The sequence below is a fragment of the Branchiostoma belcheri genome, unplaced genomic scaffold (genome assembly GCF_001625305.1).
Source record: "Branchiostoma belcheri isolate BF01 breed outbred unplaced genomic scaffold, Haploidv18h27 scaffold193, whole genome shotgun sequence".
Taxonomy (NCBI): Eukaryota; Metazoa; Chordata; class Leptocardii; order Amphioxiformes; family Branchiostomatidae; genus Branchiostoma; species Branchiostoma belcheri.
This window is the reverse complement of record NW_017803413.1, coordinates 386685-409273: the sequence shown is the minus strand read 5'-3', so window position 1 is coordinate 409273 and position 22589 is coordinate 386685. Positions and strand designations below refer to the sequence as shown.

Below are 22589 nucleotides of genomic sequence, written 5' to 3'. Positions count from 1 at the left end.
CTCAAAGCTCGGCCAATCCGGTGATAAACAGTCGTGACTGTGGGTAAAAATATTAAAGCAAGTCGATGACAGATGACCCTGAAATGATCCAGGCGACCCCTCGAGCGTTTGGCATAACAGAGTTCGGCTATTTAGTTTGCCTTTGGGCGATCAGTACCTGAAATAGGGAGAGAAGGTTGACGAAGGTCGTGTCGAGACTGACGTGAACCCAATATGTGCCATGGTTTAGTTGTATCCAATCATGTAGGTCAAGAAAACAACGTTTAAAAGTAAGCGTTTAGATACTACTGATAACAATCTACTTCTTCTTAGATAAGTTAGTAAGGGCATGATTTTGATAACTATGTGTGTATGTGTATATATACACTTTGTGTGTATTGATCAACCGCTCGGAATGGTACTGCAGAGAATTCCCCGTTACCAACCATCTATTTTGAGCGGCTGGCGGGCACAGGTTTACCCCAGTTGTACCCCGACACTATGTTCACGCAGCAGAAACTATGAATAGTGCACCTGAAAATAGAGAGAGGGAAAGAAAATTGGAGAAAAATCAATAAGATCGTGGTGATTTGTTATTGGCGGAAACGAGTCACATAATCATACCATCACACTGTGCGAGAACGCCCTGGTGTTTATGACAATAGTCAGGCAAAGCTTCTTACCTACTAGTATTTTACACATTTCAAACACACTAACGAGTATAATGGCTTCTCTGTTGTCTATGCTCAACGGAGTAGTTGGATCTGTAATTTACGCTTTGACTTGGATGGTGTAGACCTATTTGTAGAATTTCGAAAAACGTTAGCGACGCTGGTACTAACGAATAGTGATGTTAATGGAGCAAACGAGAATTTCGGTCGATAAGCGCTAACATCAGCATCATGATTTAGGACATATCACGGTCCATTCTTTACAAAGGTCACCCATGTCGATGATGACGGTTGTTTTGTGGCTTTTACGTTAAGATTTCATCAATACTGGCATAAAGGCATAGCATCGGAAGTAATGCACCAACCAAACCACCCGCGTGACTTTTCCCGCCATCTGTCAGTACTATTTCATTCATTGCACCTACGCAAGAATCAGCCAATAGCAGCAGGGGTTATAGGTCAGCAGGGGTTATACTCCCTGCGCGTAAAGCGCGCCCTCGCTGATCACTGTGTTTACAACCTGTGTTTATCTTTTGCTACAACCGACCGGTTCGACACTTCTAACTGCCGATTTACTGGATTTGACAGTCTCGAGAGTTTTAGATAGTTGTCACGGTACAACTGTTCTCATCAACTCGTATGTAAGAAGTTATAAGTGTTCAATTGGTTTATGGGTGGGGATGATGATTATCATAGTTATTCAACCTCCTTGGTTATACATTGACAAACATTGAAGGTAAAGAGCCCACTTCTCTATGTAATAGTACAGAATTTTTAGATGTATGTCTCATTCGTTTCATAATTTTGATGGCATCTTCTTCGTCTTCTATGAACATCGTTTTTTTTTTTTTTATTCTAATTTGTTTGAAACAACAATAATACCTTGATACCTTGATAATGTGCAAAATGTTTTGCCATAGTTGATCCTTTGTGTTGGCCAGGCTCACATTATACACGGGACAATCTATAAGCGAACAACTTGGACCATCGTCCTCCAGCGATGCGCGCTTATTTATTTGTGGGCCGTGCCTAGCGTAGTAAAGTAGGCGTGTAGACGTGTGTAAAGTTCTCTAAGTAATTCCCGCCTTGTGATTGGCCAGGAACTCTACCATGACAAGTTTCTGACCAATCAGCGTACGGGATTTGTGTCTCCGTTCAGCTGATTCCGCCGCATGTGTGCCAGCTCGCAATCATCACTTGCCTCTCAGTCGATGGTTCAGGGTGGACGGGGAGTTGTATGTCCTCGTAGATCGGGGGCTAGTGCCGTTTGCCGTGGACAGAATTAGATGAAACTCGGTAGTTAGATTAAGGCAAAGCTTGTTTATGTCCTCCGTGAAATTCACGGCGATACATCTATTCTTCCAGGTTTTGGGAGCCGCTGAATGAGGGGATCACGACCGGAGGAACGAACCGACGGTTCGACCCGGTATCGCCTTTACTCGGTTGGTTCGGTTTGCAGGCCCCACAAACCCGCTGCACCAAAACTCCTTTTTGTGTGTTCCACATATTCCCGTCTCGGGCCACAGCATGCTCAGGTTCCTCACACAGAAACTCAGACCACTATCCATCAACGAGGTGCAGCCGCTAGAATCTTCGGTAAGTCCCTCTCCGAAATACCGCAATGAAATTTCGGTTCTTTTTGTGTCCGTCCTGTATAACGCTACGTGGATAAAGCTGGACGTGTTTACCCTTGTTGTTTTCTACGCATTTTTCAGGGAGAACTAGAAGATCAAGGCTACAGTAGCACGGATTCAGAGAGTGACAACGTTGAACTGGAGGGACTAGAGAGGGGTAAGCTTTATTTGTTCATTTTGATAGGAATTCCAGACAATTTTGCCGGGATCCGTGTTGTGCGTTTGCGTGCCTCGGTCGTTCCACAGTGGGAAATGGCGGCTGGACCAACAAGTCGGGGGACTCTTGGGAGTTAGGCTCCTTTTTGTTACCAGTGCTTCACACTCCCATGAAATGTGCTTGATTATGTATTCAATCAGCTATCCATTTCTGTATTAGTGAAAGAATGTTACTATCATCCAATTTGATGCTGTCGTTTACAGGGAGGCAACATGAGAGAAATGATACCGTCAGGGAAAGCCCCAAGTTGGAGGCTAGAGTGTCGAACCCCCAGCCCTCCCCAAACCAAGAGAACACACAGGCTTGTCCAGGGCCTTCTCCAATCGGGACAGACTTACTCAGGGATCGGAGAACAGAAGCCGGCGAATTCATGGCCGTGGATCGACACAGCTCTGAGGAAGAACTGGAGCACATTATCAGAGAGAAGGAAAATATGGGAGAGAAGAGAAAGTGGTCACAGGTACGGCTGACAGACATGGCAAAGAAAAATGAACAAAGAAACCTAGCTGGCGGAGTGGTTGTTTAGATTATGATAAATCTTGGAAAATTTGAATTTTTTTGTCTAAATTACTAAGTAAATGGAATAATGATATTAATGAATGATATTCATTCATTAATGGACGCAATTAATTGTTTAAAGCAACATTGTTTTCAATGATTGATGGATGATAACATTTTTTGAAAACTATAACGTTAAATATGGCCATACCAATTTAATTTCTTGGTTAATGGATTTTTTTCTAGAAAAATAATGGAGCGAAAAAAAAAAAAACAGGCCTAGGCATCCTATTATGGCCCAAAATGGTACGATAGGAGCCATTAAGTCAACACACCAAGCTGGTTCAAAATTTAAACAATGAATTTTGAACTTTTAATGATACCACTGCATTGAAAGATAGAATAACTGTAACAACCAGAAGAAAAGGACTGTTTTCAACTGTTAGGGCAAAATATGAGCATTTTGCAGTTGATTCTGAATTTTTATTTTTATTTGCAAATCAGAAGCCGGTGAATCCGTTAACCAAGAAATTAAATTGGTGTGGCCTATTAGTATAATTCAATTCATACCTCAAATTTTCTGTGTGATGAATCTGTTGACTATCATTCCCAGGTGAACCGATGGAGTCTCAGCGGAGATAGCTCAGGGTCTAGTGATGATGAAGTCAAGGACTTGATGTGTGGGAAGGTCTCGTCTCCAGTTGTGTTTACGTCTTCCCCACCCAAGCGGCATGTACAGAAAGTTTACCCCGCACAAGGCGAGAGGTCCCAGCTCTTCATCGCCCGGGTGAGAACAGTGGACGGCTGTGCCAGTCCCAGAAAGAGACATCGACAAGCCTTCAGCGAGGCGCAAATTCACGCCATCACAGACAGGCCCAGTTTGGACTTTGAGAAAATGCAGCAGGTTAGTGAAGTCATGTTTGCAAATCTTGCATGATGTCAACAATGCTTGCTGTGATACCATTGGACAACTTGTATTGTGAGTGTCAAATGTGCAATTTATGCTAGTATATCTGACCAAGAATGGTGACATTTCTAGAAAGTAATAAAAAAGACCTGTTCAACAACTCTGTGTTTTTTTATCCTGTTCGTTTCACCATTACATGTAAATATTCTGCCTGCATATTACTAGTATGTCAATGTTGTCTTGTAGCCCACATGAGAGCCTGCACATGACCAAAAAAAGTCCCCATTGAGTCATCATTCATCCCATTCCTCATTCGGCCCTGCCAGTGACTTTTGATAGCATTCCAAAAACAAGTCTGAACTTGTATGTACTGTCAATATTTTATGATATTATATTCACGACACTGAAAAAAACAGTTTCTCATATGGGTATCAGCTACAGCCCCCAAATAATTACCATGTACGTAGATGACTGGGGCACAGTTCAAGTCTGAATTTATGCTGAGGTCGTGCAGCATTTGTAAGAAGGGTTATACATGTGTCACCTACATCATAGTACATGTTTCAAATAGTTGAAATGTGGCAGGGTATAGGTGGACCACTGACAAGTATGTACAGTGCTCATGGTAGGGCCAGGGCTGCCCCTATCTGGTGTGGAGAGGCTTCATCATGGCTATGTTTGCCATTATCTGACATGTTTAGCCACTAGGGAGTTTTCTGTGTCACTGCAGTTGTTGATAATAGTATTTCCATTGGCTGACATGGAGAACCCTTCTCTGAATTACAGAGCCAGAAATATTCTCTGGCTGGCCTAGGGTCAGTCCCAGGACAGTCAACATGACCAATACTTCAGCTGTCTGCCTGGGAGGGCAGTTGACTCTGGTATTGTTATGATATCTGTTGGAATGGATGATTGTTTTTGAATAAGTGGGGTGTGTTTGGAAGGAGAAGACAGTGAAACATGATCAGAGGAATAGAATCAATACATGCAGGAAGATGGGAGACAGATGTAATATCCCACTTCAGGACATGTTTGAGTGTTGTGCTTGCTATTTTTGAGCTCAAGTCCTTGTTGAGCTGAACTTCCTTGTAGAAGTTGTGATATTTGGCTAGTCCATTTGTAGTGGCAGTGACAATTGGCTGTCTATATGCAAGGTCATTCTGTCAGCCATCATTGTTATTATCAATTGGCCATGGATCAGATGTTGGTACCTGTGAATATGTGAGGTATACACTTTTGGTGCATGTTAGCCTGGTGCTGAAGGTGCACAGATACAAAATGTATCTTGTTAAAATTGGAACTTGGCGTGGTCTTAATCAGGATTATTGGAAGAGGGAATTGTTGAACCATTTTTCATGCACCCCAAGCTATCTGCTATTATGCAGAGCAGGATTTGGCTGGGTTCCAAGTCGCCACCCTATTATAGAACCTCTGCCATGTTTAGGAAAGACCCATAAGTAAACAAAACCTATTGTGTACTTCTGTTTTCACATAGGCAAACGCCTTGTCACCCTTGAAGGGGATTGGACCTCCATGAAAAATACTGCTATCGACTTGCGCTTGTGAACACTCATAAATTCCAGCGTGGAAACTGTAACCAGCTCATTGTTGTCAACATGGTCATTGCAACAATGCCAGCAGTAATAGTAGAACCTTGGTGTGTTCAGAAAGCCCACCATGTATGACCTTCTTTTTGAGGAAATTTTACTGATTGGCTCATTTCTGGGTTGACCAGGGTCGGGTTCTGAAATGGTGGACTGTTTTCTCTCATGAAGCCTGTGTAAGGGGGGAACCATTCCACAGTTGCTGTTTGGGCTGGGTGTGGAACTGGAGCTACCAGGGTAGTCTGAGGTCTGCATCAGGGCCAAACCACTCTGGTCTGGAGGGGTCACACTTATTCCTATAGAGCATTCATCTTTTATCCACTGGTTTAAGTCATGGTACATATGACAACTCAAGTGCTGGTACTCCTTTGGTCCTGTTTGGAAGGATCCTCTCATTCTGCTAAAGGTGACAATATCTGTCATCAGTGCCTGTAGTATTTTATCTTGTGGCCTATTCTGTGTTTTCTGGTCAATGTTGCCTATACAACCCCAAGACAAACAGTAAAATTTGAAATACATAACTCAAGGTGAAGTACTTTTTCCACAACACCTACCTATTCTGTGATTCCCAATACCATTAGTACCTGACAATGACCAAGAAGGAAATCTACATCCTGAAGCTTAACTTATTTCTTACAAGTGGCAGGGATGAATTGCGGACAGGTGCTGATGACTGCCTCATTGAGAGAGAAGCTCCTGACACAATCACAACAGGATGTAGAAAACCACTGTGGTTAACTTGGTGGTTTTCCACATGGATGCTTTGGGTTTTGTGCTTCCCTTTGTCAGCCTCTTGACAAAATCCTACCTATATCTGTGAAAGATTGCTTTCTTGTCCATGCCCCGGTTTTGTTTCTTTCAGTCAGGTTTTCAGTAGAAAGTCTGTGGGAGATATTTTGGCTGCTATGCTGTGAACATGATTATATTTATCTGCTACGGTCTAGACTAGTTGACGTGCACAGAAAGGGAAAAGAGGTCTGTTTTGTAATGGTGGAAGGAATAAGAAAACCAGGTCTTTGTGCCAAAGCTTGTACTGTTGTAGAGAATATTAGTTGAACTGTTGATTGAATGCCAAAGTCCTGTAAGTTAAAGGTTTTCACCATCCATCTATCTAATCAAAGTTTCATTGTCTTGCTTTACATATGTTTTGCACATAAGGACATATGTTTTGCACATAAGGCCTGGAAATAATCACTGCAAAGGCTACTTGTAATTCTGTTCAGGATTATACTTAGCTTTATTAAAAGTTTCTTAAACATCTCCAGTTGGCAACTCATCAGAACATCTGCAGTTTTGTCTGAAGGAGCTCAAAATAGCAAGAAGGATAACGAGTTTGCCTGATTTTGAACTTGAAGGACTTGATTATGATGTAAATGCATGGTTTTCACATGTCAGTCTCTATGTCTTTCCAAATGGATATCTCCCAGTTGTAGTTTGATGCATAGTATTAGTAAGATTATTCTTTGGATTGGGGAAAGCAACACAAAATGTATCTAGTAAAGTAAAATAAGAAGTGGAGAAAGTGAACCAGGGAACGTACATATCTTAGTCATTTTATTATGTCTGTAAACTGTTCCTTCCATCTAGTAAAGAAAAAGTAAAGAACCAAAATAAGAAGGCTGGTGGTAGCAGTATAGCTATAGGTTGATTTACTATGGGAGTAGCTATGTTATAGGCAATGGTGCCAAGTCATGGGTCAGCTAGTTCAATCTATCTGTCAGTTGGCAGTACCCCAAGGTCAAATGTGGGTGTACTTATGGTGTAGCCTTGTTTAACAAGAGGTTCTCGTATATGTCTTTGGAACATGATGTCATCCATGTGGGTATATACTGTAGTACTGTGTGTTCTCCAAACTCCACATGTTTTCAAAACCGTGTGATGGAAACTTTAACCCACATCAAAAATTGCTAGATATTAACCTACCCATTGCAGAAATGTTGAAATTTAGGAATAGTAAGTCACAAATCGTTGTGGAATATTGATAACAACACTTACCTGAATTATGCAAAGCAAGTCATAATTTGCATAAACGCATGTATGCCACATGTGATGAAGTAATGTCTAGCCATACTATATGGTTCTGATGATAATACTTAATAATTGATCATTTTTTTCTTGCAAATATCTAAATTGCTTGCTATAAAATTATTTCCACTGTGTTAGGTTTCAAGTTCACATTGCTGAATAGGTGCAATGTGGCATAAAGAATCTGACTTCTGTGCCGTGTGACAGAAAACAGAACAATAGTTTGTTCGGTGGTGCTGAAGGACAATGTTTTGTGGTGCTGGTGGCAGCTGCTGTGGATACTGCTTGGCTGTGATATTGATGTCAGAATTTAAGATATGAGATAAACAACAATCTGGTCATGTTGCTAATAGTAGTGTACAAGGTCAGTCTGACAGCTGTGAGGGGAGGTACATAGGATCATCCATCCAGTGGACAACTGAAATTTTCCTAAGACTAAATATGTTCCTCCATGCACTCATACAAAAAACGATTGGCCATTCTTTGTTGGAAATAGATATCAAATACAAAGGTGCATCATGTAGATCAGCTCTTGACCTAAGGTTGGACAGGTGCTGTGATCACAATGACAACTGAGGTTCAGAATCAGATATCCTTTTTTTTAAACTCTGACAGGTGTAAATCATCAGGTCAGGCCTTGCTGAACTCTAACCTAAGCTGTTTGTACTATCACTTAGAGTCCCTTACAGCAGAATGTTTTAGGGAGGTCTCATTATGTTAGTCTGTATAAGAACAAAGTAGAAAACCAAATAGATGAGGCACTCCTTGAAATGACACAGAAATAGCTTATGGGAGTTGGAAATATCACGTTCCTTATTGGTTAGGAAAACTTTGTTGTTTTTTTATACAATTTGCCTAATCAGCCCTATGTTTGTACATTGACCCATTTATATAGTATTGTATCATGTGTGTCTGAACTATACTCCTGTTATAACCAGTAGCATGATATCTACAATGTAGGACCTAAGCTAGATCAGTGCATTTCTGTAGCTTTTTGGAGGCATTGTGAAATCACGATTGGGACCAAAAGCAAGGCATGAAATAGCCACCTGCAACCTGCAATTTGCAGGCAATAACTGAAATTGCTAGTAAATAATTTAGAACCTGCAAATCTGCAGGTCAAAAATAGTTCAAAGCCGGATGATTTATTATATGAGGTTTAATTTCATCCAATGTCAGTATAATAATGTGTGTCAACTTCATCGCAGCAAAATATACCTGCTTTAGTCTCCATTTGCATACACTTCTGTGTTTGCTCCTTTGTTGTTGGTCATAATAATATCTTGTGTTTGCAGCAGGACGTCAGGCAATCGTGTGACTGGTGTTGACTGATATTAAGGGATAATCAAGTCACCCTACAGCTGTACAGCATGCTTACATTTGTCCCCACAGCTGAATGATTTACCCACCTTATAGAAGAAGGTATGCAGCTTCCCACAGGCACTTCCATTACTCATGCCCATAACTGCCTGATAAATCACCCTGAGAGTAACAACTGTACTTGAGCAATGGCTAGTTTATTGCTGAGGTTTGATAGCTTCCAACCTAAAACAACGCATAAATTGTAACTATTATGCCTCCCAAATATCCTCCTGGCCTTTTGTTTGGAACAGTCAAGGCTTTACGATTACCCTTCATCATCATAAAAATCGATACCATCTGACGCCAGACTCATCCTCCCTGGATTGGGCTACAAATTTGCCGGGATACCGTTGCATCCTGTTTCAGGATATTTTGTCACCGAGGGAGGGTGTATCTTTTATTGATGTGTACCTTTCAGAAAAGGTTTGGTAGCAAAGCTTGTGCACATACTTTCTTCTGGCAGATTGGTTGCCTGGTAACGAGATACCTGAGTGACTATGTCTGCCTGTGTATTGTATTGGCCTGGCCTACCTGCTTTTGTCTCAAGAGATTGAATGCACATCTCCATTTGCTCAGCACACACTGGGGTCTTATTGCAGTGGTAAAAGTTGCTAAGGTGCAGACAGTGCTTTTCAACTACCCTTCCAAATCCAGTTAGTTTTTAAATTGGCTTAGTCCTGTTTCCAAAATTACAGGAATAATGCAGTGTGTGAGGGGTCTTCTTGGTGGTAATTACACAGTACCATGCCATGCAAAAGCCCTATCATGTGTCATAATGATCATTATCTAGAAATAAAGTCACACTTATTACTGCAGCCCAGATTTGCTATTTATGAGTGAGCTTTCCCAAAGATTCAATTTCGCAATGTATGTAGTTTGAAATAAGGCTGGTGCCTTCTGCAAATTCATGAATGTGACAGTCTTTGACAGTATGTCTGGAATTGCATTTGTCCCTGGGCTCCATAATGATATACTCAATAAGTAATCCTTTTTTTTTAATGGCTAGGTCTGTATGTGCTGTGGCCTTGTAAAACATCTAGTTTTGTCTCTCTATATTCATGAAGGTCATACATCCACCATAGATACATACATCAGTAGTTTAATAAATATGCCCAAACAAACAAACAAACAAACAAACAAACAAACAAACAAACAAACAGATAACAATTTCCATGTAAGAACTTTTTTATCCACAAAATGTGAAATGACTGTTGGCTATCTATGCAGACCCTTCAAGATGGGAATATAACAGCAGCCATTTGCTAACATGACTCAAGCCTCATCTTCAGGGCAAACTGACCTGGTCTAGATATGTCTCACTCAGTGACAACTCAGAAGCAATAGCAGGTCATGGCTATGTCATAGTGTGAGAAAGATAACCTTTTCAAGGTCTCAGAATGAACTATTTTTGTTATAAAGCAACTACAACTGATTTGTGTCTTATCAGAGACCACAGTACTATTTGATGTCAGTCAAGATTGAGGTCAAAATGCAGAGAATTTTCATATCTCTAGGAGCAGAAGAAGTTCAGGGTCACTGCTGCTCGTGATAACAGAACATTTTTCCGGATGAGATATAGATGTGCCAGATCCGTAGACAGTTATTGTTGCAGCATTGATATTACATAGCATTCCCCCAGTGAGGCTAACCCTGCAGGGTTCTAATCTATATGTTTCCCTGACCATTTCTCTAGTCTGACTTCAGTCCCGTGGGAATTCTTATCTACTGGGATGACACCAAGGAGAGCTCAAGGCATAAAGTATCTCTGAAAAATGCCTATGATTTTACCTATCTATGTGATCTACAGATCAAATCTCATGTATATTTTTTTGTCTCAGTAACAGTAACTAGATTGCTGCCCTTCTATCTGTTTGGGGATACAGAGAGCCTTGTTAGTGTTCAACAACATCAGTCTGATGTTTCAACATTTAAATTGTATGAATTTGAGCAGGTCTGCATCACCAAAATCTCACCATGGGTGTCTGCTGCAAAATAGCTACTTTATATTGTACTTGGTAATGGGGCTGTTGGGCTTGTTAAGCAGCTGTTACTGTTAGATCACATGACTATTGTGGCCACTGTAGTATGCATAACCTTGGCTTCAGGGCTTATGCACTTGTCAGGGTTAATCCTTTGATCCTCTGTTAGAATACACATGCAGATTTGACTTTAGATAGTGAAATTTAACTTTTCTATATATCATATAATGATTGCCAAGCATATGGATTGTGTGCCAGGACCCATTGTATACGATTTACAGTGACATGCCCGCAAGGTTAATGTGCACGAGTAAGCAAATTTACAAAATGATAAGACCTGGCCTTGGAATGTATTTCCCCATTTGTTGCTAGAGCAGAAACGTGTATGCTACATGTAGAGACAGCAGGGTATGAAGAATGTCATGATAATTCAATGTAAGAAGCGTTCTACTGCTCTGCCAACTGGTAGTAATAATATTACTTATGTGAGAAAAGTTGAAATACATTGTTGCAAATCCAAGTTCCTGGGTTTGGTTACAGATTTTAAACTCGTGTAGTAATCGGTAATCGGTGCTCAGTTGTAGTTTGATCTTCTTGGTACCAATCATACTCATAGTGATATCCTTGCTACATTGTATATTCTAAGTGAGTCTCTTGGTATGCAATTTATGGTGTCTACTCTAGTACTGTATTGATAATCAGTTATAAGCGTGATAACCAAAGATATTTCAGACAGCACTTCTGGTTTGGTTTTAAATAATGTCCAACTTGAACAGACCAGGGAGTGTCCAGCCTGACCAGACCAATTTATCTAACAGAGTTGTAGGTGATATCTTGCATGAATATTCATGTTATTTGTTATTCTTTGTACAAAAGGGTTGGAGCAGGTTTGATTTCAGCACTTAGTAGTCCACTTTTAGTTGGGGCCATTCCTTTAGAAGTGTGTTATTGTGCTGAAAACCAGGCAAGCTGAAACCTGAGGTACCGAAGAAAGCTGCCCTGTAGGGGTCAGTGATAGCTATTTTGGAAGCTTGACCCTTGTGAAGGCTGGAGTCTGTGTAGTTATAGAGGGTCAGCCTTCCAATGGACATAACTGTGTTACACTCCTAATTCACAAGGAAGTGGCTGTCCCTAAGCTAGCTATCTGCAAGTACCAGAGATGAAGTGTCATGCTCAAGTGCTTTAATTTTAGTCATTCCATGCTGGGAAGCAGCATAAATTTTACATGTTGGTTATTTGAGGAGAATGGCTCAAAATATTGGGTTGCAGCAGTATAGTGCTGATTGATGGGAAAGAAGAGAGCCTTTTTGGCAAAAGAATAGGTCCATGCAACTGTAATTTGTTAGGGACAGACAGACCCTACATCAGATTCAGTATGTTTGCTTATCTCCTATTCACAAATGACAGCTACTTCTTTTGCCAGAATTTTATATCAATCATCTTCATGATGCCAGAAATGAAATGTGCCAGCAAGAAAAATTTGTTATGATCGACACAACTGGTCGAGAGCAATGTGTTTCTTCCCTTGGTTTTGGAAACTTTGTCTGGAATGCTATTGTGGGAAGAAAATATGTGATGATGAATTATTGATGCAATACCTGTGGACAGCACACACCTGCTCCTTGTAAAGCTTATGATGTTTAGGATTCAAATTTGGTCCCCAGCTTTACTTGTTGGATCTTGTATGACCATCTGAAAAATCCATTGTGCAGGCAAATGCTTGGTTTAATCTAACATGTTGTGCTTTTGAGACATAGAGTAGGACAAAGCAGGAAGGAAGCTTACGAATGGAAACAACATACAGTCTTTTTATCTTTCCAAAGTAGTTTTATACAAATCAGTTTTTACTGTCTAATTATTCTTGACAGGGTCTCATTGAATACACAGTATTTTCCCTGTTCCAGTCCAGTTACGTGACAGTGCTCCCATGTAGACAGGAGAAAATTGATGATTATGTATAGTGAGCCTAGTCAATCCTGTTGTACTGGTATGGGTTGTTTTCTACATGTATTTATTGAAACTGTTTACAATTTATAACTGCAAAAATATCATTCAGTTGTCAATCACCTTTATATGCAGTTGCCAGTGGGATATGTGCCCATAATCGACCATGACCGTTGTCTTCCCAAGACTTACCCAAATACCAAATACTAGTATCATAATCATAACAATCCACATTCCTTTTTTCACAATGGTTGAACCACATGTTTCACTAGACGCGATATTTCGATGAGTCTGCCATCTTCATCAAGGCCATAATGACTGGTTCACTATGCACTGAAGCCAGGTGTTACTGGTTCACAGTGCACTGAAGTTACGGTGATAAGTGGCCTGTGGACTAAGTGGGTGTATGATATTTGGAAAGCTGGGTGTGGTACTGTGACCATTGGTCTGACAAGTAACTAAACATTCCCTACTAGTTGAAGTGTAGAAGCCATTCTTGGCAGGGGGAAAATCATTTGGCTCAGCAACTATGTTGTCAGGACTTCATGCCTTCACTTTCCATCCATTGCATGTGCATGCAACCTTGTCTGGTATATTGTCTTTTGAAGAACACTCATTAATTAGATCCATGGTAAGCCACTGGGACTGACTTTAGGTGAGAGCAGAGGCTTTCCATATAATAGAAGGAACAGGAACCATGTAACATTTGCTCGATATGCATGTACACCTTTTGTGTCTGTTTTAAAAAAAAGGTCAAGTACATTTGTCAACATAGGTTTTCCCCATCATATCCTTTTCTTGCTGCTACAGTTCAGTTGCTTCTGCTTTGGAGGGATATAAGCCAAGACAGGTTGTTACAAGAATAGTCAAGGGAGTCTCATCCCAGTGATTTTCAAAAAGGAAAATATGCAAGGTGTTCAAACAATGTTATTGACCCATTATATACACATTCTCTGTTGTCTTCATACCAGAGGGACTACAGCATGTCTTCATGCCTTTCATGTCTTACCTTAGTCACGGTAAAACATCACACCTGGACAGTTTGCTGTCAGGCCACATTGTTTGTCTCCATTTAGAATGCTGACACACCAGGCTTTTAAATACCTCTCATTTTTTATTCTTCAATATGTCATTTGTAGTACACAAGTATTATTTTCTTAGCATCACTCAACAATAATATACGATATCAATCAATCAATCTATCGAATATCGTTAAGTGCTAAAATCACGAACATTGCAGCAGAAAGCTGAATTGCAAACTGCTCGAAAATGAATTCATATTTGTCCACATGTATATCCATAAGGCTTTGGTAGATACATTTTTGTATCATGTCATGTATCATTTTGCTTATCAGTGATTGATCATGACCTCAATAACATCTATTTGTGTAGGTCAAAGGGCATGTCAAGTATTTTCTGCCCCCATCCCTGTCTAATGAGGATGCATACTAAGTACTAAAGTAGTAGCAAACCAGGAGTCCTTCTGCACATGCCCTGTGCACATGGTACATTCTATGATGTAGCCTGGTAGCCACCTGTACATGCCTGTCCTCTGGAGAGATTTCACCTGTTTACTCATCATGGTCAATTAGACTTCAGATGATTACTAGACTAATGTCACTAAGTGATTCTCAGATCCTTGGATAATAAATGAGAGTTCATTTTTCATAAAAGAACCCCCATTAATGAATACTGCCTACATGTAGATTATACTATTGGTGAAGATAAATATATGTGCATTTGAAACACACTTGTGTAATGTCAGTAAGTAACTTCATTTATTTTGTTGCAGCAGTTGCTGCATGATTAGCTTTGGCTGTCCTGATATGTAAAAAGCTTATCCTTGCTAAGGTTGGACACCAATTTTAGGACTCATTTCATGCTTGTGTGGAGTGGAAGGTCCACTTATTTCCATGGTGCATTATGTGCTCTTTAGGTTGCTTATGTGTGTGTGTTAGCTTTCTGAACAGATGGAGAATCAATCAGTCCTGGTGCCAGGCTGGCTGTGGTGCTTTGTGCCTCATGGACTCACCAAGTGGTGGTAAAACTGAAATAGTAAGAAGAAAGTCAATATCCCTGTTGTTATCATTCATCTCAGGGTATAGCCCAACAGGTCACCACCTGCTATGGACAGGGGGAAAATCGGGTGTCACAAAAATCTTTCAACCTAATTTAACTTTTCAGTTTGCCTCTGTATTTTGCAAATTACGTTCTGGACTAGCTACTTTTACTCTAGAAATGGTTTGATTAACACACTTAGTACTTGAGTCGACCACAAATCCAGTGTGTAGATCTCTCTGGGTGTCATAGTATTATGATTCTGATACCTCTTCAGTCACAAAAGTGAAGGAGAATGTTATCAATTCCAACCCATTATTGGGCAGAGAGGAGTTACAAAATGCTTTCTTCATCCAGTTTCTAGTAGACGGAACTACAGTTGAAATTGTGACCACACAAATCTGATAACATGATAGATTTTATGACATACATAATCATGGACTTTGTGCATTCAAACAAACTGGAACAGTTGTGGTCATGCTTCTCATGTTTGGTCTTACCTTCATGGTATTTGGGGTTTCTCTCAGGGCTTTGTGAGAAGAGGTATGCAGTACTAATAGTGTTAGCATTTCCCACTTGATATGTATTACCCAGTGCACAGCACACCCTGCCATATGCCACCTACAGACTTCTTCATAGCCCTCAGGTATCTCCACTGTCGCCTCTATAATTACACAGTCCTCTGCTATAGGGGTCATTTGTGTCATGTTTGAATTACTTGAAGACAAACTATGTTTTAGGCATTAGTGGTCTTTCATCTTTTTAAAGCAGAAACATGAAAACATGTAACGAACCTATGTCTGCTGATATTCACAATGAATGCAGGATAATATCAGCTCTACATTCTCCTTATATCCTGCAATATATTTTGCCAAAGAAAGTGTACATAAACAATGTAGTAATACAAAACAAAACTTACAACATGCAAAACAAGAGACAGACCTTGTTTTGTGTACTGTTGATGGACAACTGTTATGGTCAGGCTGTATTGTGCAAATTGTTAAGGGTCTCCTCATGGACCTTCACCTTGTGAAGTATGATTGACACCTAAACCTAGAACTGTAAACAAGTGAAGAAACAAACAATCGAATAACCTGAGGGTATGCAATTGACATGCATTGACAATCCTTATGGCACTATGAAAAGAAGTGAAATGTTGAGTAAACCTGGAAATAGTTTGTGCCCATTGACCATGTACTCTGTGTCCCTTGAATGGTGCTCTTTGGAGCCAACAGTCAAGTACCATGAACCAGTATGGAGAGATCACTGAGTCTGTTTCCTGTTCTTACAGCAGATGCTCATCAAGAAACCGTGCACACATGGAGTTCGGTCAAGAATAGTCAAGATTAGGGTCAGTACATTTTAACTTGTTGCATGTTCTATGTTCACAAAACACATTTTGTGTATGATGTGTATTTAACATATATTTAATGTATTTAAAACATTCCCCAATAATCTTTTTATGGGCTGACCTCAGAATGGACCTGAAAAAAATTGGGATGAAGAAGAAATTGGCCTGGACATGAAGAAACTAGCCTTGGTATCATCATAGTTTACCAGAACATCATCGTGGTAAGGGTGGTATATAACTAAGATGGTGCCCAGGCTAGATAGAAGTTGAAAGATTATCATCATGGCCCTGACCATTTTTGAAAAAGCTATATGGAGATGTTTAATCTGTTAAATCTCTGCAATCTTTTCCAAACTACTCAGTAATAGATGTTACATACTTCATACATGTATTTTCATATGTACTTTCATAGCACTATTCGCCTAAAGAAAGATGTGGAAAAGATGATTTTGAATAGTACTTGTACTTGTATGTTTACAGTAATTAATTACATTCCTGAAAATGCAAAATATTGCAATAGCTTTGGCAGAAGTTAAATGTCAGAAAATTGATGATTTTTATCAGTGCCACATGCTGTTCATAAACATTAACTTGACTTGGCAATAAGGCAAACCTGGCTGGCTGCCATCTGTTGGAGTGTAGTAGAGAACATTGGGAATACGATATGTGATATCAGACACCTTTCCTGAACCTGCACGCAAACACATCTTCAGCTGACAGCTGACATTTTCCTACTTGGGAATATCACCAAGGGAAAATCTACAGATCAGCCTGTTATTGTATATCTTGCACAAAATGTTAGTGAAAACTAGTAATTAGTTATAGCATGTGCTATTGTATGCTGACATACTCATTCAAAGGTTGGGAGTTTGATGTAAGAAATTAAACATTAATAGCTGTTAGCGTTATAACACAGATATATGTATGAAAGTAATATTCTATAAAAGGTTAGCATGAGGTTGACTGATACTATTGTCTTGACCAAATTAGTCCCAAAACACATAAAACATTTAAAACTTAGTAAAAAATATAGTTCAGTAGGACATGGACTGGCAAACACAAAGATGGACAAGCCAGCCAGTACATTGTTTGATATCCCATAGGGCTTTTCTAAAAATATGATCAAGGCCATATTAATCCATCTGCTGGTTCTCAAACAAAGAAAACACACCAGATGTGATGATAAGGAACTTTTACAATTGAACTGACTATAGGTTCTCTTGTGTGTACTTGCTGTCCTCCCATATCTTTATTTTTTATCGCCATATTAAGTTATTTCCTCAATTTTCTGGTGTAGAATCATTCTATGATAGGAGGATAGACTTATGTAATCATGACCCGTAATACCAGCTGCTGTACATGAAGTCAATACCACTCTGATGTATTTATAGCACAGGTAATATTTGGTAAATGGTACTGGTATGATTGTCCCAGGGACCATTAATTTCTAGTTGGAAAGAGACTAGCTTTTTTAAAGGCAAAAGTTGCAACAGATGCTCCCAGCTCATATCAAAGAGACCTCCATGCATGCTTGCTGCTAGGGTAGTCCAGAACTGAGCAACAAGGCATCTGTAGGACATAAATTCCCCTCCAGGGGCACCAGGCTGGCATTTTCTTTCCATAAGTTATGGCCCTCCCTGCTTTCATCTTCTAGATAATTTGTTTTACTGGTCATCAGGTGATAAATGGGGAGTCACCAGCAGACCATGTGACTCCACCTTTGTATCTTCTTCTACTGCATCACACTTTCTCCTGATTGTCTGATACATGCAGTAGGTGGCTAGCTGGGCATGTTTTCTAAGAGCCAGCTAGTTTTGGCCTTGCATTAGTGATGATACTCATACTTGATCAAAGTAATGGGATTTTCCCCCAATCCCCCAACCTTGCTGACCCTCAGGGTACTGGAAACCTTGATCTCCTCAGGCCTAATTAGATCATCAGAGGTTGTGAAATGGGGTTACTTATGTCAAGTGTTCAGCTCGCTGAGTCCACAATGTCATGGCCACTGGAGAGGTTAACACATCAGTACCCAGGCTTTGATCTTGGGGACAGGTACCAAGGAAAATCCCATGGGGGGGCCTTACATGGGCTGTGCCTAGTTAGCTTGAATCAAGGATCCTAGGAAGGTGCTCGGATACACATTGGTTTGTATATTAGGTGTCATCTCCAAGAAAGAAATGGTATAGCTGAATACTTGTTTACTTGGCTGAATACTTGTCACAAATACTACAAACAACACAGCTATACCCCATGAAGAGAGATGATCAAATGTGATTATCACCTCACAGGCAGGGGCTGCCTATCCATCCCATAAAACTCAATCACCCTGTCCTTCTTGATTTTGTCCATAAGTGAAGCTGTTCAGCTTCTACAAATGTTTCGAAAATTTGAAGATATGAAAATCTATATCCTTTAATTAAACCAGTTGCTTTAGATCTAAACTTTTTATTTCCTCCACACTTACCTACACATGCTGTAGTTGGTTTTGTGGTCCTTCAACCTCTTCAGTCCTCAAACATGCAGATGTTCTGTACGAAAAATGTTTCCAGACTACCAGTTCTATTTTGTGTGAGATTCCTGTATGTTCTGAAGTTCTGAGGTACGGATGCTAGAAGGGTAAGTATTGATACCAAACAGAAAACCTTTGTTCTTGGTCCATGCTGTTATCATCATCTGGAGAAGACCAGATACAGGAGGATGAAATTTCAGATGACCCTTGTTGACCTAATGATGAAATCCCCTTACACTGGAGTTACAGAAGCAGACTGCAGGAAACTGTAAGGTTCCTGATATGGACCTGATTGACAGGGCGGTGAACTAGCCCCTGATTGATCCCAGGGATTAGGAAGGGCATTTTGTCCTTCAAGATGAAAAGTATGTACTTTGCTATTCACGGTTTTCCTTTGTCAGCTTTGGTTTGATTCCCAGCCTGTATGTCCACACAAAATACTCCCCAAGTCAGAAATATCACTTGACCTTCTCAACCTCCCTGGGATACATTACATGTGCAGGTGGTGCTGATGATGTTGTCTGACCCCACTTATGTATCTTTATCTGTTACATATACAAAGGGAAGGCTGATTCAATTGTTTAGGTTAAGTATATTTTCTAGAATGCCTTTGATTCCTGTGAAAAGGTAACATCATCTTATCACATTCTGGACATTTTAGCCTTCCTGAATATTGATTGATTGATTGATTGTGATTAGCTATAAATGTGATGTATTAGATGGTAGTAGCACTAGTAGCAGGGACCAGGTAGACGTCTATTTTTGACATTCAAGTGGATCAGTCGGCAAAGGTCAACTCCCCAGCAGTGGATCTGATGATGTTTAGACCTTTTCTGTAAGTGGTCTAAAACTGGAAAGCAGATGTACCATTTGAACTGTTATGCCTTTATTTCTATGGTTACTAGTGGTGGATTTGTGGTAATATGGCTTTCTGTCAGTATTTATGGCTTGCAATATAATGTTGTGTGGCAAGACCCTATACTGAACCTGAAATGTCATTAGGTTAACGGTGTAATGCCAAGGGATACCTGTAAAAGGTCCTAGTGCCATGTGCAGCTAAATTCTTGCTGATTGCTATGGTGTATTTTATGTTGATGTGAAATTATATATGTATTGCACAAAGTCATGAGATGGGCTTCTTGGTGGGCATTATATCACCTTCGCTTTTAACTACATTTGTAAATACAAAGCATGGGAAAGATCAAAGTGTATCAAGCTTTCACAAGCTATGAAATGGAGCAGTACTCCTGAACCTGAGTGAAATCATAAAGAGGCACAATAAATCTTTCATCTTCTTTGGCGAAATGACCGATAAGCAGCAGGAGACTGTCCATTTATTGAACAGACCAGGTGGAAATAGATTGGCATTGGAGAGGGTAAATGGGTCAAGCAACAATCTTAGGCATTAACTGTGCTTTAGCTGCTTGGATGGGCAGAAATAACTTTCTTCCAACTGCTAGCTATAGGGATATGCAAGCAGTCAATCAGGCTGGACCAGGAGGCTACAGGAGCTTCTATTCTTGGGTGGACAGATAAGGCAGTTTAAGTTCTTGGGGTCAAAGGGTCATACAGGACTTCCTTAAACACAGGAAGTGTACCCCCAGGAAAAGACAAGTCATTGTACCCAGGGAAAATTACTCACGTCATCTTAGATATGGGTCTCTAATTGCATTCACTATAACATGTTCTATTAGAATCATCATCAGCCATCATCATCCTTTTGAATTTTTATTGAATTTGATGTCATAGCCATCACTGCAATGCTTCTTGATATTCCTGACCTCGTATTAGTTCTGGTTGAACTGTTACATTGATGTACATCAGACTGACCTCCCCTGTGCCTTTAGGATGAACTACTGCTCTATCTGGTAAATTGACATGGTAAACCATCAAGGTGTCAGAGATCCTATCTTGGTTGCCTTTACTATATCAGCTTATGCATGACTCCCAGGTTTCATATCTGTAGTAATAACATGCTAGCCTGTGGCCTATATCTGTCACTCCTGGGCATGAAGTTTGGCAAAGCTTATCTCCAACAACAGACCCATGAAGGACATGGAGGTATCTCCTATCCTGATCAGTTGATTCCCCAGGCACGAGAGGAGGTTTGGTGTGTGGTCTGCACAAACTAACCTACATCACTACCTATGAAATTGATTATGTTAAGTCTGTCACATTAATCTGTCCTCTACCTTGCCCTATTAAGGGGTGGCCAGGTTGTAGCTTAACACCTGTCTGCACCATCTCTAATTGTAATTGTTGTAGCGAGATCACAAGGCAAAAAAATAGAGACAGATAACTGCTTATGGTATTCAGTAAATCTGAGATCCTTGTGTGGCCAATGGCAAGTTTTCTGATCACAAAGTCGAGTCATGTATACATTTTTACCATCATGATGGTGGCCATGTCCATTCTCTGATTAGGACCCCTCAAATTCTGCATCTTCATGAAAACTGTCTGCTTGGAATTGGCATGTACTTTTCTGGAGTGGCTGACACTGGCCTCAGACTGAAAGTAGAAGATGCTGTGTAGTTACACAGAACAGCAAGACAGGAAGGAGTCCTGACAAGTTTGTACAGATGTAGGCCATTATTTTGGTGCTGCCTAAACCCTTGGCTGAAACATGATGTGGGTCACCAGATAGGGGCTGACCTCTACTGCTGCTGCACAGTTCTGCCTTTGTTCCTCCACATTTCTGTAACCTCTTGGGGGCTCACTATACCAGGATGGAAGGCAGAAGAGGGCACAAGTTCCCCCAACTAATCACAAAGTCTTCTACCTTGGACTACTTGGACTGTCTGAGGGTTGCTGGGATTCATGAAGGAATACCTGGTAGGAAAATATATCATCATGTGGCAGGTTAACACCTGTTCTTATCACCTTTCATGTACATCTGATACATAGACATCTGCATTATGACACACTATAACTACATCTCTTTGAATATGAAGTATGAACTGTAGCAGTAGGGTTTCTGCTGTAGCTTGGTCACATTTTTTTTTATCTTCTGGCCATCATTTTGGCACATCAGGGAACAGATTTTGAAAGTCTCTTTTTTTTTTCAAAACATCAAATACTGCCAGCCATTTACATACAACATCCTGGAAAAGTAGGGGATGAAGGATGACAATGTTAAACTTCCAACTCAGAGGGTACTGGTTGCATGCATTGAATGATGCAACACACAAGCCTGGAGGTGTGTTAAAAAGCTGAGATAGCAAACAGATAATGCTGATAACTTCCCTGGTTTCAAGCCTGGTTACAAAACCTATTTTAATTGCCGAGTCTTTCGTCCTCATGGAAGAAATTCGGCAGCTAAGATAGGTTTGGTAACCAGGCTTTAACTAATAACCAGGCTAAATTTAACTATATCATATAGTTAATTTTGCCCTGTTTACCAAACCTATTTTAGCTGCAGAGTGTCTTTCATCCTCTCTGTATATAGTATATATGCATATACTATGATATAGTATATGCAGAGAGGATGAAAGAGACTCAGCAGCTAAAATAGATTTGGTAACCAGGCTACCTGGTTTCTACTTTCCAAATGTTTTTGCTTCAGAGAGGCTGTTCTGATGGACAACTGTCTAGAGAGAAGCCTCTTTGTAAAGAGCAAAATGTTGGTGTTCTGGAACAGATAAACTTTGTCAATGTGAGCATTTCCTCAAAGGTGCAAAACATTTTCAAAGTGTCTCCAATCCAGGGATTACCATGACCTTTCAAATAGAGCCGATTGGGCTTTAGCTGAGCCTCTTTAGTAACATTTGAAGGCAATCCACTTAAAGTTGGCATGCATACAGCAACTATTAAGGCCTAATTTTGAGCACTTAGTTGGTTGTGAGCACAAATTG

General features: G+C 40.2%; 1 protein-coding gene across 3 annotated transcripts in view; it reads left to right on the top strand.

The window, feature by feature from the left end:
- Positions 1-1851: 1851 nt before the first annotated feature.
- LOC109468154 overlaps positions 1852-22589 on the top strand; it is a 40218-nt gene continuing 19480 nt past the window's right edge. Inside the window, exons 1-5 of one of the 3 annotated variants that reach the window (XM_019766401.1) lie at positions 1852-2246; positions 2366-2441; positions 2705-2961; positions 3613-3903; positions 16173-16229. In XM_019766401.1, coding sequence (XP_019621960.1) covers positions 2178-2246; positions 2366-2441; positions 2705-2961; positions 3613-3903; positions 16173-16229 — 750 coding nt within the window. In that variant the 5' untranslated portion in view covers positions 1852-2177. Of the gene's footprint in view, positions 2247-2365; positions 2442-2704; positions 2962-3612; positions 3904-16169; positions 16230-22589 lie in introns of all 3 variants that reach the window. The other 2 variants (XM_019766400.1, XM_019766402.1) reach the window with 2 other exon arrangements.